Source organism: Tricharina praecox, assembly GCF_024521635.1.
Source record: "Tricharina praecox strain CBS 144465 chromosome Unknown BZA05scaffold_13, whole genome shotgun sequence".
Lineage (NCBI taxonomy): Eukaryota > Fungi > Ascomycota > Pezizomycetes > Pezizales > Pyronemataceae > Tricharina > Tricharina praecox.
In genome coordinates this window covers 351,613-365,585 of record NW_026250415.1, presented here as the reverse complement: position 1 = coordinate 365,585, position 13,973 = coordinate 351,613, and the positions used below count along the sequence as shown (strand labels likewise).

General features: G+C 55.2%; 3 protein-coding genes across 3 annotated transcripts; 2 read left to right on the top strand and 1 right to left on the bottom strand.

The window, feature by feature from the left end:
* Window positions 1–1,689: 1,689 nt before the first annotated feature.
* On the top strand, window positions 1,690–4,494 carry BZA05DRAFT_338153 (uncharacterized protein; the record flags this gene model as incomplete). The annotated part of the gene is made up of 3 exons (XM_051480879.1): window positions 1,690–1,777; window positions 1,855–2,196; window positions 2,258–4,494. 3 exons carry the CDS (start codon window positions 1,690–1,692, stop codon window positions 4,492–4,494), a joined length of 2,667 nt encoding a protein of 888 aa, XP_051339096.1.
* Window positions 4,495–4,508: 14 nt separating this feature from the next.
* On the top strand, window positions 4,509–4,924 carry BZA05DRAFT_52433 (uncharacterized protein). The gene has a single exon (XM_051488395.1). It carries the CDS (start codon window positions 4,651–4,653, stop codon window positions 4,864–4,866), a length of 216 nt encoding a protein of 71 aa, XP_051339095.1. The 5' UTR covers window positions 4,509–4,650; the 3' UTR covers window positions 4,867–4,924.
* A 1,908-nt stretch (window positions 4,925–6,832) lies between these two features.
* On the bottom strand, window positions 6,833–9,315 carry BZA05DRAFT_399109 (major facilitator superfamily domain-containing protein). Its single transcript, XM_051483766.1, has 4 exons — window positions 8,662–9,315; window positions 8,387–8,592; window positions 7,220–8,313; window positions 6,833–7,140 (listed from the first exon to the last, which is right to left on the bottom strand). Exons 1-4 carry the CDS (start codon window positions 8,841–8,843, stop codon window positions 7,120–7,122), a joined length of 1,503 nt encoding a protein of 500 aa, XP_051339094.1. The 5' UTR covers window positions 8,844–9,315; the 3' UTR covers window positions 6,833–7,119.
* Window positions 9,316–13,973: the final 4,658 nt, after the last annotated feature.

Here is a 13,973-nt window from a genome sequence, read left to right as displayed (position 1 = left end):
TTGGAAACGTTGATAACGACAGCAAAGCTGGGGGTTTTTTCTGGATCGGTTTTGCCGTGAACCCTTTTGTTGCCGTCAACCACCGCCGCCGGGCTTGGAAGAGTACGTGCGATCGGAGCAGCGGTTTTCCCGCCTGCACCAGCCGTCTTGGTGGTCGCCGCGGACGTTTTCGCTCGGTCGACGTTGAAGGAAGCAGGGCCGCCGTCTTCCTTGCTGTCAATCTTCGCCGTGTCTTTCGCATGACGCACGTGAGAAGGAGTCTTCGCGCTGCCAGCGACGTTGCGGTTCGTGGTCTTGCCAGCGCTCCCGCTAGCTATCGCCGCGACTTTCGAGTCACGCGTGGCCGAAGATGAGGCTTTCCCGCCATCGCCGCCGCCGGTGGTGCTGCTGCTGGGAAACTTCAGAGTGGTCTGTCGTTTCTTAGCAGATGCTTTGCTAACCTGGTTCTTGTCCTTCTTCTTGGGTGGCATGATGGGAGGCTTGTTCTGAAACTCGATACAGGTACGTGAAGTGGGGGGAGGTGATTACGTGAAGTGGGGGAGGCGAATATGCGAGGTTCGCGACGACGCGAATCAGGGAGACGCGTGGAAGTTAGGACTGCAGGCTAAAGGCAGAGGGAGGTGTGCGGGATTGGTAGGGTTGTGTAAGCGGCAGAGACCTCCGACCAGCCAAGCAAGCGACGCGAACGGTCTCGGCGGGCATTGGTGGAAGGGGCGAGCAGCGCGAACGTTCGAGCGTGGTCGCCCACCGTTTTGGCTGCCACCGGGAAGCTCCGTGGGAGCTCAAGATCGAGAAACCTGCCCAGCCACCTGCGTCACTACCCTCGACTGAGCAGGAAAGCAGAGTGACAGAGCACGAGGACCAATCTGCAGGACGCTGCACTTTTTTCCTTTCACATGGGCAGGCGAGAGTGGGAATGGACGTGCTGCGTGTCCCACGGGCGATGGTTCTTCCCTGGACAGCAATGCGCTGAGGTACGATCCATTCCTATAAGGGTAGGGATGTGATGATGATGTACTGTATCTGAGACCAGACTGCACTCTGGGCGGTGCGATTGGCGATTGACGGGACGATGGCAGCGTGGTTGGTTGGTGCGTGCATCGCTGGGGAATTGGCGTAGACGTAGCTGCGACGTCATCGCACGGTGACATAATGGTACAACGACGTCGATCACTAGAACTGCGAGTTATCGGTCATGACGCTTCCATCTACCTTTCCCCAAGGAAACCATGCACCGCAAAGCAAGATCTCGAACCAGTCAACCACACGCAATTTCAAGCAAGCAAGTGAAAAAAAAAGAAGGAGTGCGGGAAAACCGGGCTTTGAAAGAAATCTTGCTGCGAACGACTCTCGTCCGCTGCACCCTTTATAATCCTCTTTTCTCCCCTGATCTGGACTTCCCCCCTCACTCAGCACAACACACGAACACTCACGATACCCACTACCAACCACAACCACCGCTACAAACACCAACCACAACCACCACCACAACCACCACCACACCACCATCACCACTTCCATCACACATAATTCAACCACAACTACAAACCTGCCCTTGATACCATCCATCTAATCCATACACCACCTAATCCCATCGTCCACAAGCGAATACTGCCTCAAAACCACTCATACTACTTTTCTCTTCCCAGCCCTCTCCCCACACAGACGAATCGCTCGTAGATCACAATCATGAATACCTCAGTCAACGTTCCCACAAACCCTCAGCAGAGAGATGCCGATGTCGATAACAAGCTGCGGCTATACGGGATCTTCAATGGTAAGTTGATTAGCTCTCGATGCTCCTATCACTTATGGTTGCACACACATTCTGACCTCACCCGTTTCTTTGTGTAGCCTTCTCAAATGGAAAACTCCCTTCGAACAGCCAGATCGACGTTGCGCTCTCGTCTTTCGTCAACCACAAGAAGCTAAAGACCCCCAATGGCAAGCTCTCGGACGAAGGAAGGGTGATCTTGGAAGATTTCCGCAACGTTGTCGAGGAGGCCAAGAGGCTGTTGCTTCTGAAGAACCACGACGAGGCTTTACAAGAGTTCATCTGGCACGCTACCCAACTTGGACAGCAGGGTGTGCCAGCGGGAACCCCCAATGCACCGGTCGATAAGGACACCGCGAACAGAGATAAGGAGCAGGGACTTGCTGGTCTGAAGACTTTGGGTCAATTGATCATCACCAATGGTAAGCGAAGACGAGCCCTGGATGATTTCGGGTGAGGAGCATTTCTAACCGTCGTGCACAGGTCAATTCCGCAAACTCCTCAACGACAGCGTCGTACTCCTCCGAAGTGTCGCCGGCGACGCCGCCACCAAAGCTGCGGGCCGCGTGAACCCCTCCCAGGAGGAGCTCGAAAACATCGATGCTCCCGCTGCCGATCACGAGTGGCACGATGCCCCCAACTTCTCGCGGGACAACCTGAAACAACAGTTCCGCGATAAGGTCGACCGCAACAAGCCCGTCGACCGCAACGACCTTAGAGACGTCGCTGGCAACATGACCCAGGCTGCCGATCCTAACGGATCTCGGGATCCTCGGCAGACTGCCCAGCGTGCCGCTCAGGACCAGCGCCAGGGAACCAACTCTGGTGTCGACGTCGCGGGCGGCCTCCGCCAGGGCATCAACGATCTCCATCAGCGTGCCGAAGAGAACATTCCCGAGGACCAGAAACAGCGGGGCCGTGAGTACCGCGATCGCACCAAGAATTACTTCCACGAGAAGATGCCCAAGGATCGCCGAGAGCAGACCATCTGGCGTCTCAAGAAGATGGTCGTCGAGATTCAAAGCCACCAGGACTACACTGAAGCTATCAACACCCTTCTCAATCTCGCAGAGACTTACACCGGCCACGGCAAGAACATCACTTCCCAGGGTGCCGGCGGTCTCAAAGATGCCCGCCAGGACACCAACCTGCAGAAGGCCGAGCACCACCTCAAGGTTCTCCTTGAGCGTTTCGCCAACAACACAAGTACCGACGACCTGATGGATGCCATCAACGACATCTACCGTGATGCCGACAATGATCCCGAGCTCAAGAACTGGTTCCGTGCGGTCAACCGCTACATCCGCCGCTGCCTCCAGGAAGAGGGTTACATCATGCAGCCTGACTCCACCCGCGAGTACAACCAGCTCTATGACCAAGGAAACTACTTGCTTCGCAACCGCTACCGCGATCATACCGACCGCATCGTGGACGAGTTCAAGTTCATGGGTGATCAGTTCGCTGCCGATGCCGACAACAACCGATTTGCCCAGGCGCTTCAGAAGTTGTTCAACGATCTTGGCAACGACGAGAACGGCAAGCCCACCTTCAAGAAGCACCTCATCAAAGACGTCACCCAGGTTGTGCTTCCCGACATCTTCGAGAGCGTTCGCTACGTCCCGGTGCCTCGTATCGAGTACTCGGATCCCGCATTTGACGCTGTCATCGAGAACTTGGTGCTTGAGAGCGATAACCTAATGCCCAACGTCCTTGAGATCGGCAACGACTCTCACTTCCGCTTCGGACGCAAGACTGAACACAGCAGGCGCTCGCAGAAGGTGATGGTATCCGCCTCACAGATCCAGTGCGATCTGAGAGATATCAGCTACTATGTCAAGCGTAAGCAGGGCTTCCCGGCTATCACTGACACTGGTGTCTGCGATGTCTTCCTTGGTGGCGAGGGCTTCGGCTTCAAGCTTCAGCTCTCTACCGCCGAGAAGCACGATCGCGCTCGCTTCTTCAAGGTCGAAGACGTCAAGGTCAACATCAAGCACTTGAACATCAAGCTCAAGCAGTCGAAGCACAAGGCCTTGTTCGGCATCTTCAAGCCCCTCCTCCTCAAGGTCTTGAAGCCCGTGATCGTCAAGCTGTTGGAGAAGCAGATCCGCCAGACGTTCAGCGACCTCGATGCTTTCTGCTACCGCATCTACCAGGAGGAGCAGAAGGTTGAGTCCGAGCTTCGGGCAAATCCCGACCCCGAGAACGCGCAGAACATCTACGCCCGCTACTACCAGGCCTTCCAGAAGGAGCTTTTGGCACGCAAGCAGAAGGCGGAGGCCAAGGTTGCCGACAAGCACGCAAAGATGGCTATCACCGCAGACGACTCGATGTTCAAGGACGTCAAGCTCCCCGGCGGCATCTCTACTCGGGCTACTGAGTACAAGAACCAGGCTGCCCGTGGTGACAGATGGCAGAACGACATCTTCGGCATCGGCTCTGCCAGCCCGACCACTGGCATTCCCAAGGCTCCTCAGGTCACTCGCAAGTCTCCACACGCGCACCGCCGCGCCGTCAAGGGACCGTCTTCTAGGGACAGCGGTTACGATGGTGTTACCGGCAACGGGTCCAGCGCTTTCGGAAACACCCACCACAACGCTGCTGCCAGTTCCTACAGCATTGGAAGCAACCCCCCGGTTATGCTCAACAACCCCGTTCACTTGAGCAAGGGCGTCAATGAGACTTACGACCGCTACACCCAGCCTGCTCCTTACCCTGTGTAAACGGATTCATTTTGCGCGGACCTGAGGTTGTACGAATGCAAGGCGTTAGTTAATGGTTGGATACGCTTTGGTGAGGGGTTCTTTTCTCTTTTTCTTTCTGGGTTTGCTACCTACTGGTCTTGTTCACCTTTTCCTATGTCGACCGAATGATTGTGGATGTTAAGGGCGCTTTATTCTTCTTCCTTTTTCCGTTTCTTTCGGGATATTGTAAAATTGCTACGACCTTTTTCTTTTCTTTCGTCTTTTCTTTTCTGTTTTTTTACGATAATCTTGGTCTTGGTCTTTGTCTTTGTCTGCGCGTTGATGACTAATGAATGTTTTCTTGTGGTTCGTTTTTTTTTCTTTCATCTCTTGTTCTTCCTACCTACTTGAAGCTTAGTTCACTGTCTGTGGTTGGTCGGTGGACTGTGTAGTAATTGAGAGGATAACATGGAGAATGGGTGTGTTCTTGATTGTGATGGTGATGTGACGTGATGATTTTAACGTGCATCATATGGATTGTGAGCGTGATACTAGCTGGAAATGGTGAGTAACGGACGAGGACAAAGTTAGTTTTTTGTTCGGACGTCGAATGAGAGCTCATGTCTGAACGGCGAGACGAGACAAGAGACAAGAGGTGGTAAGATCGTTGGTAAGAGCGTCGAAGCATTATTGCGTGCGTACTCTGGTCTAGGGTCTGGTCTAGTCTGGTCATGGAAAACATGTGAACAGTTCTTTCATCCTCTTCCAGTCACTGACTACGTTCTCCATGTCCGGTCCGTCTGTCCATACTGGGACGAGGACGGGACGAGAACGAGAACGGACGAGGACGGACGAGGACGGACGGCGGGCCTCCCCCCCCCGGTCCGAGCCTAGGACGTCCGAGCCTATGTAGGATGTGACCGTCAGGCGCAGGTTTTTTTTTCGTTTTCAGCGGACGGACGAGACGGACGGCCGTAGGCCAAGCCTTGGGTAGAGTGAAAACCTGATTTCGGGCGTGGACCTTCGGTTTGGTGGCCGAGTGAGATATAGTGGGACATGGTGCCTGCTAACGAGCGCTGTGATACGGGCCAGGCGCCGCACATTACATTAGGCGGCCGAGTCGGAATACCTACTGCAGTTTTTACAGCTTTTGGCGAGGCAGGTAAGGGATGGATTGACGCGGTGGTGCGAAGGATACCGCTGCGAGGAAATCATTAAGCAGTCGAATCATGTTCACGTGACTACCATGCTATATAGTATGACGGTCGTCCACCACCGTCGGACGGGGACCGGCCCATCCCTCCCAGGGCCCAGGCTCGGACCTGGCGGAATTTTTTTGCGACCGTCTGTCTGTCCCAGGCTCGGACTGGCCGGACCGGACGATGGAGAATACTGCTGCTTCCAGTGCTTATCGTTGAGCGGGGAGGGTTCAATGAGGAGGGTTCAATGGGGAGTTGAGTGGTGAAGGTTGAATGGGGGGTTGAGCCGCTATTTGAGACTGAGCGGGGAAGCTGGCATTGAGCGGTGAGTGTTGAGCGGTGTCACGGTGCTCCAAGCACTCCAAGTACCCTCTCTCCGTCACTCTCCTATCACTCTCCGCGTCACTCGCAGCCGTCACAGCCGTCGCTAGCTCCTCGCTTGCGGCGGTGGAAGCGGAAAAGAACCGGCTTGCACATCACGTAGCACGCACTCGTTATCACTCGCTCCAAATACCCAGTTCCCACGGCGATGTTGCCTGCGAGGTGCCCACCGTACCCCACAGCATCCCGCCGTGCCCACTGTAGTCCCCCTTCCCACGCGCCGCGCCATGGTCCGGATACTGTACTGTACCTACTGGAGGCCCGGTGCGTGTACAATACGGTATAAAGCTACGGACCCGAGATCTTATCCTGGGAACGAGCTATCACTCCAAGCACTCTAAGCACTCTAACTACTCCAAGCACCACGAACTCCAATTACTCCAAGTACTTCAAGTACTTCGGGTAGGTACTCCATATACCTCACGTATTCCAAGTACTCCAACTTTCAAACACTCCAAACACTCCAAGCACCCCAAGTACCAGCCAGAGCTACCCACCTACCTAAGTAGCTCCTCGCTTGTGGAAGGGAGTCTATGCACTTAAGATGTATGTACTCGGCGGCTTTCCCGCTTCGTCTGCTGCCCATTCCCCCCCACTTCCCTCCGCTTCCCTCCACTGCGCCGTGGGTTGCTCGCTACATAATAGTTACTCGGTCACTGACTCAATCTTTCACTCGCCCGCTCACTCACTTCCTCACTCACAATCTCACTCGCTCAGCACCTGTACGTAGAAGTAATCATATCGATATCGATTCCCATCCACCCCCCATCTCCATCCCCCCTCCCCTCTCCCCCTCTCCCCTCTCCCATCTCCCCTCACCAACAGTAAAATAAAATAAATAAAAAACTACAAAAATGCGGCAGCTAAATACCCTCCAGCAGAGTCATGAAGAAAAAAATATGTATAACGAATAGTAAGTTAAGCTGTCAAGCTAAAATAAAAAGAAGATAAGAAAAAAACGGTTGCGGACATGATCCATCTAGCCCCCATCCATCTACTTCTATCCAAAGAAATGAACAATGAGATGCGTTACGTAGTCGACGGCGATGACCATGGCGATGGCGATCGCGCGATCGGCGTCATTCTAAACGGTGTAGCGGTAGAACTGCAGAAAAAGAACAAAGTCAGTGGGATGGTCTCGAAAGCGTGGTGGATGAGGTGGGGTGGGGTGGAAAAAAACTTACAGTGGCATCGTCGCCGCGCTCCCTCTCTGCATCCTTCTGCTCGTCCGTGTAGGTGGCGAGGGTGAGGCCCTGGCTCGCCATGAGCTCGTCGCGACGCTTGTTCTCGCGGCGGAGGTAGAGCGTCATGAAGATGGTGAAGCAAGCACTCATGGTGACGGTTCCAATGAGCAGTCCGTGGCCCGAGAAGTAGCGGGGCGCATCGGTGGCGCGGTAGGAGAAGGCCGAGAGCACACCTCCGAGGTTGCCGAAGCCGACGTGCATGGCGATGCCGACGGCGCGCTTCGTCGAGCCGCCAATGTTGTTGCCGTTCCAGGCGACTCCCATGGGCACGGCGGGGTAGATACCGCAGGCGGCGAAGAAGGTACCCGCGTACTGGATGTGGGGGTCGTCGGTGGCGATCAGCAGGGTGAAGCCGATGATGGCGATCACGCAGCACAGGAGCATGTAGACGCCGCGTTGCTGGTGGCGGTCGGCAAAGTAGCCGCAGGCGATGGTCATGACACAGGCGGCGACGTAGGGCGGCACAGTCATCAGCTGCGACTTCTCGTTGGTGTAGTGCATGTTCTTGACGATGGTGGGGAGGAAGAGCGAAATGGAGTACAGCGGGGTGTAGATTCCGATGGTGATGAACATGTGGACGTAGATCTTCCAGTCCTTCATGGCGTCCCAGAAGTACTTCATGTCGTACTCGTCGGCCAAGTGGGTGCGGTCCTCCTTCAGGCGGCGCTCAACCTCGATCTTCTCCTCGGCGCTCAGGAACTTTGCGGTGGCGGGGTAGTCGTTGATGGCCCAGTAGGCGACGACAGCGACGGCGAGAGTCAGGATGCCCTCGAGGATGAAGATCCAGGCCCAACCGGGCTTTCCTCCTATTCCGTCCATCTCGGCGATACCGCGAGCCAACAGACCACCGAAAGCACCGGCGAGGGTGGCGGCGGAGAAGAAGATGGCCATTCGCAGACCGCACTCGTGGCGCCGGTACCAGAGGGTGATGTAGAAAGTGACACCGGGGAAGAGACCTCCCTCAGCGATACCGAGAGCCATACGGGCAGCGAGAAGACCGCCAAAGTTGGTAACCAGACCCATGAGAGTCATGCCTTTTTTTTTTGGTCAGCGCCTATCGCTCACTTTTGATATATTTGTCCGGGGAGAAAAAGAAGAAAAACTTACAAACACCCCAGGCAACCATGATAACGCAAAGCCACATGGAAGGGCTGGTCCTCTTCATCATCATGTTGCTAGGAATCTCGGCCGCGACGTACCACGGGAAGAAGACGGCGAGAGCAACATTGTAGTCGAGGCCGGTCATGCCGAGATCCTTCTCGAGACCTGCCAGACGGGCATTTCCGATATTTGTGCGGTCCAAGAAAGAGAGCCTGCGCGACGTCAGTCCGGGGATCTTTTCTTCTTCTTCACTCTACTCGTGTCGGGAAGGGAGAACGTACAGGTACAGCAGAGCCAGGAAAGGCACCAGATGCCAGTCCATCCGTCTCAACAGCTTCTTTGTAGCCTCCGGATCGAATCCGATAGAGCCCGATTCCAGCGAGCCAGGCCCTTGTACGTGGGCCACGGTCTCCTTCTCGCCCAGGTCGCCCGAGGAGGAGTTGTAATTCGGTGTCGACGCCATTTCTGTGTATCTCGTCGATCGATCGATGAATGTGTGTGTATGTATGTAGGAAGCCGAGTCGGCGGGGGACGACTGCGAAAACTGCGCTGAGTCTCGCTGTGATGTCGATGCTTCTTTCTTTGGTCCTGGGCCAAGTTGTTTCGAGTGCCAGGTGGATGGATGGATGGGGATGTCTGAATAGAAGGGGGGGAAAGGAAAGGCGGGATGTGACGGGGCACGGCGGGGGGTATAAGTACTTTCTCCAGTTGGATCAATTGTATGTACCTACATTCGTCTGAGACACACTGTCCACCAGAGAGACACAGAGAGAGAACTGCTATACCTGATTGCGGAGGACGTCGGTCCAGAGGAACCTGAACCACTGTAGAGTACTCTACTCTACTCAACCGTGAACGACCACAGCAGCAGTAACAATAAAAATTAAATAAATAATAATAACAATAACCTTCCACAGCTCCCCTGTAGAGTACGGTAGCAGCTGCACGGCAGTCGTCTCATTGGTTGGCTGAAGATTATATTGGGGGGAGGAGGGGGGGGGGGGGGGGGAATAAGGCTGGGTCTACGGTGGGTGGGGGGGGCAAGTGTGACGAGTATTCTTCCGAAGCCACAAAAAGCAAAGAAAGAGCAAAAAAAGCAGCGCCATTGGGGGACGCAGGGTATAATGGTTACATTGGTTAGTAGATACGCAGGCAGCTGTGGGTTTCTGAATATAGGTAGGAAGGATTATATTGTGCAGTGTGCACTGAATCGTCGAACCCATGGGATACCAAGCACTGCTACATCACAACGAGAAGGAGAAGGAGAGCGGGTATGTGAGTACGGTAGGCAGGAAGGGCATCAAGGCCACGGGAGCTGGAACTGGATCCCGTTTCTGCCGCTGCGGGTTCGCGGCGGCGGCGATATCTGGGAAAGTGGCAGAAAAAAAAAGGAGTTGGATCGGTACTCTATGTAGCATGCGAGCGATAGCATGTACAATGTATGATACTTACGATACCTACTTGCTTCGCTACGATTGCCCTGAAACCGCGGGAATGGAATATGCCCGCAGTGGGCAGGCACCGTGTGGCAATGCGAGCGAGTTACTGCTGCGGTGGCAGCGACGGCTTCCCACAGCTCAGCCCAGCGTTACATTTCCATGAGGATTCTCCGCTCCGCTCCAGTCCCGGGGGTGGGGGGTCTGCGAGAACCCTCGGGACTTTGCCTGCAGACTGCAACCGCACCAAGAGATATGTGCGAGCTAGACGCACCGCAGACATCCAGCCCCTCGTCTCCTTTGTCTGTAGGCTGCAGACTGCACGCAGAGTCCAGCCTCTCGTTACCATGCTCGTTTTTCGCTTTCCACGGCTTGTCTTGTCTTGTCCCCTTTGCCCGTGAGCGAGTACAATGGTCATCCTCTCTCCCCTCTCGCCGCCACCTGCTTGTCTGGCTGAACGGCGACGACGACGATGATGATGATTAGATATCAAGATATTCAAGAGCGCAGGCCGACAAACACATGCCTGTACTCTAGGGTGTGTCTGCCAATGCGCGGTGCAGAACATCCACTAGTTTCTGCAGATTGTGGACAGGCTCAGAGCAGAGTAGGTGTGGGGGGGAGGTCGGTCTGGCGGTCGGTTTGGCAGTGCACTAGGTGTAGAGTAACCACCTAACGTACCTACTCTAGTGAGCACTCGAGTACCTACCTCCTATGTAACCGTCGCCAGCCAGCCAGAGACGATACATGAATGCCATTCCGGATGAATGCTCTTCCTCCTCTTCATCTTCCTTCTCCTCCTTCTTGCAGCCTGCCCGCTCCATTCGGGACGACCCAAGAGAGGGAGAAGAGTCCAGCTCGGAGAAGGTCCAGCTCGGAGAAGGTCCGCCCGTTTTCTCTCCCCCCACCCCCCCCCCCCCCCCCCCCCCCCCCCGATTTCGCAGGATGCAATTGCTACTACTCTATAAAGTAGTACTCGCACTCGTCTCGAGCTGACACGAGCAGGATTGGCTGAGGTTAAAAGCGTCGTCGCGCTACACCGGTGCTTACAATCCCCGTCGACAACCTACTTAGAGTGTCTGCTACCCTCCTACCTAGTCGAGACTGTCGAGTATCTACACACATGGTATGGTTACCCTAGCTAGAGTATTAGAGTCGTAAGCTTAAGAGTCTTAAGAGTGAGCGAGCCTTGCCCCGTTAAAAATGTGGGGAAACAAAGACGCAGTAGTTTTTGCGGTTGAAAAACCTTGTCGCCCGTCGCAAGTGCTCCACTATGGATAGAGTATATAGAGTATCCACCCAAGCGTTAGGACTTGGTTGGCTGGTTGGTCGTGCTAAGTGAGTGGGTGCATCTTACCAAGGCTCTCTATAGTGACTCTATAGTGGTAGGTGGTGAGTGTGGTAGAGCACTCTACCTGACAATGGCCATTGCCAGTCTCTATGGTATAGATAGTAGATATCGATGCGGACAGAGCGTATCTCCCCCCTCCCTCCGTCCCCGTTCAGCAGCGATCATGTCTGTTCTCGCGACAGATCAGATCTCAAGTCAAAGTCAAGTCGCTCCAAACCAGTGAGACACGGGCGTCAGCCAAAATAAAAAGTAAAAAACAAAAACAAAAACAAAGGCGCGTTCATCGGTGGGGGGACATCATCATCCTTCCCTCCCTTTCCCTTCCTTTCTTTTCTTTCTTTTCCTTTCTTTTCCCAGCCTTCGGAAAATGTACCTGAAACGGCGAGACCATCCGCCGCGGCGCATGCGAGCGCGCGTCGGGACGGTTTTTGCGGCGCTTCGCTTGCTTTTGCTTTGCGTATTTGCTTTTCCCCCTTCTTCCATGTTTCCGCACTCTATCTGACGTAGAGTTCCACATGGAGACTAGCTGGAGCAGAGTAGCCGGGGTCCCCGTTGCCTATCACACGCATAGAGGTGATGGTTCGTTACCAGACACAGATCGAGACGAAATCGGCACAACACACAGGCAGAGTAGAGTAGGTATGTAGATGGGAAAACCCCGCACCCTCACACGCACACTCTCGTGAGCCGCGAGAGCGACGAGGGGACTCTGCAGTGCGCTGGAGATCGATCTCCCTCTGGCTCCCCTCTATTTGGGCCTCTGGCTCTGTCGCTCTGTCGCTCTGTCGCTCTATTTCCCCAACTGCTCGCAATAAACCGCTGCATTACCAGTACCGTGTCTCCCCCCCTCCTCCCATCCCCCCTCTCCCCGTTGCCTAACCTACGTACATACATTTATGCATACCTCACACTCATATATACTACCACAACGCGGTACGGCGGTACGGGTGGGTACCGTACCGTACATACTCTACTCGTACTTTACTCGCACGTCCCATGGGCCATGGATGCGCGAGCGTGAGCGGCGTCGGGCATCGGCCCATCGAACGACGTTCCGTAGATTCTCCCCTCCACACCACGAACGCACACCCCAAACGCACATCCCACCCCGAACGCACATCCATCCGACGTGAGCTGAGATTCTGAGATTCCCCATGTGGCAGAAGCATGGCGTGCTGCAGCCGCGATGATGGATGGATGCGTGGGTGGGTGGTCCGTGGATGGGTGGTCCGTGGATGGGTGGATAGGTGGATGATCCGAGTCGGGATGTTTGGCACTCGTGAGTCAGCGGCTGGCCCAGTCGCACAGGTGGGTGCTCTACTTACATACAACCAAGGTATGTATGCACAGGTATCTGCGTCTATCTGGGCTTGGAGATGGGAGGCGAATGTACCAAGTCTACTAGCACCGCTAGTACTTATACCACTGGCAAGATCCGTGTGCGGGGCATACATAACCTGGGGAACGCCAGAGCTGGCCAGAGCAGAGGAGACCAGACTCCAAGCCAGAGCAGACCAGGCTTTGTATCTGCACAGGAGGTTGGGACGAGGGCTGGACTGCTAGATGTTGGACGGCTCGCTGGTCGGCTGTGGGGCGCGCTATGTAACTACTGTACAACGGTGCTCCAGGACCACCACCATACCACCACCATGATACCAGTAACCACACAGAGATCCCCCCAGATGTGTGGCTTGCACCGTGCAGATCCTGGGCAACGTTCGCGATCATAGATATGTGGAGGTGCCATACGTACGTTGGGTAGGAACTCACCAAGCGCATCCGTTCCACCGGGGCTAACTGACTTCCAACTTCGATCCCACATTTCGATCCCACATATCTAACACTTCCCACTTCCCACTTCCAAGTGCCCGTGCCCCACATTTCGTATCCCACGGTGCCCAGGCCTCCCATGTACATACATCTGTACATCCATACGCGGGGGCTTGTAATTCGCGGGGGCTTGTAATTCGTGGGAGAGAACCAGTGAACCACACCACACCACGCCGCGCCACGCCGCGCCACGCCAAACAAACACCACGCCGCGCCAGGCCAAACCAAACGAAACAAACCACGCCAAACCACGCCAAACCACGCCAGAGGAAACTCCACCAAGTTCCAACCCCGGCAACCCCAGATTTCCCCGCTTTTTCCCCACCCCAGTGACCACCGAACGGCGCACCCGCCGCCGATGTGATGCTGACGCCAACACCAACGCCGTCGCCGACCCCGTTCGCCGCCGCCGCCGCGCCGTCTGCTTTCCCCACATTCCCAATTCCCCAGGTCCAATTCCCCAGGCCCAGGCTTCAGCTAGGTAGCCTGCTAGGTAGCCTGCTAGTAAGCTAAGCTTGTCCCCACACTCCACACTCCAGTCTGGCCATACATAGCCACAGCCATGGCCATGGCTACGGTCGCTGGTGCTCGGCCGTTCCGAGCGCTAGGTACCAACTCCAACGCCAACTTCCAAGAGTCAACGACCGGACGGCCGGACGGCCGGACGGACATTGGAGTGCGAAAGGCGGACGGTGGACGGCGGACGCCCAGCTTCCGACGGCGTGGATGGTGGGGATGTTGGGGCTACGTATGCACGCTAGATATACCACACTACATACATGTGTGTGTATATGTGCCTACAGGTAGTACCTACAGGTAAACCGTAATACGTCGTGCGTATGTACGTGCTTTCGTCCTGGCGCTGTGGGTATCTGTATCCTGTATGTAGGAGGTATGAGGTATGTATGTGCTCGAGTAGAAGTGCTCGACAGCGATTCGGATCGTGGATTCTGATCGTGAACGGGGCTGTGCAGCG

Excerpts from the sequence above, each read along its gene's own strand:
- BZA05DRAFT_52433 (XM_051488395.1), top strand. The coding sequence starts at position 4,651 with ATGTTAAGGGCGCTTTATTCTTCTTCCTTTTTCCGTTTCTTTCGGGAT.
- BZA05DRAFT_399109 (XM_051483766.1), bottom strand. The coding sequence starts at position 8,843 with ATGGCGTCGACACCGAATTACAACTCCTCCTCGGGCGACCTGGGCGAG. Across the intron at positions 8,593-8,661 it reads TTCCTGGCTCTGCTGTACCT|GCTCTCTTTCTTGGACCGCA; the intron begins GTACGTTCTCCC and ends GACGTCGCGCAG. Across the intron at positions 7,141-7,219 it reads AGCGCGGCGACGATGCCACT|TTCTACCGCTACACCGTTTA; the intron begins GTAAGTTTTTTT and ends CTTTTTCTGCAG.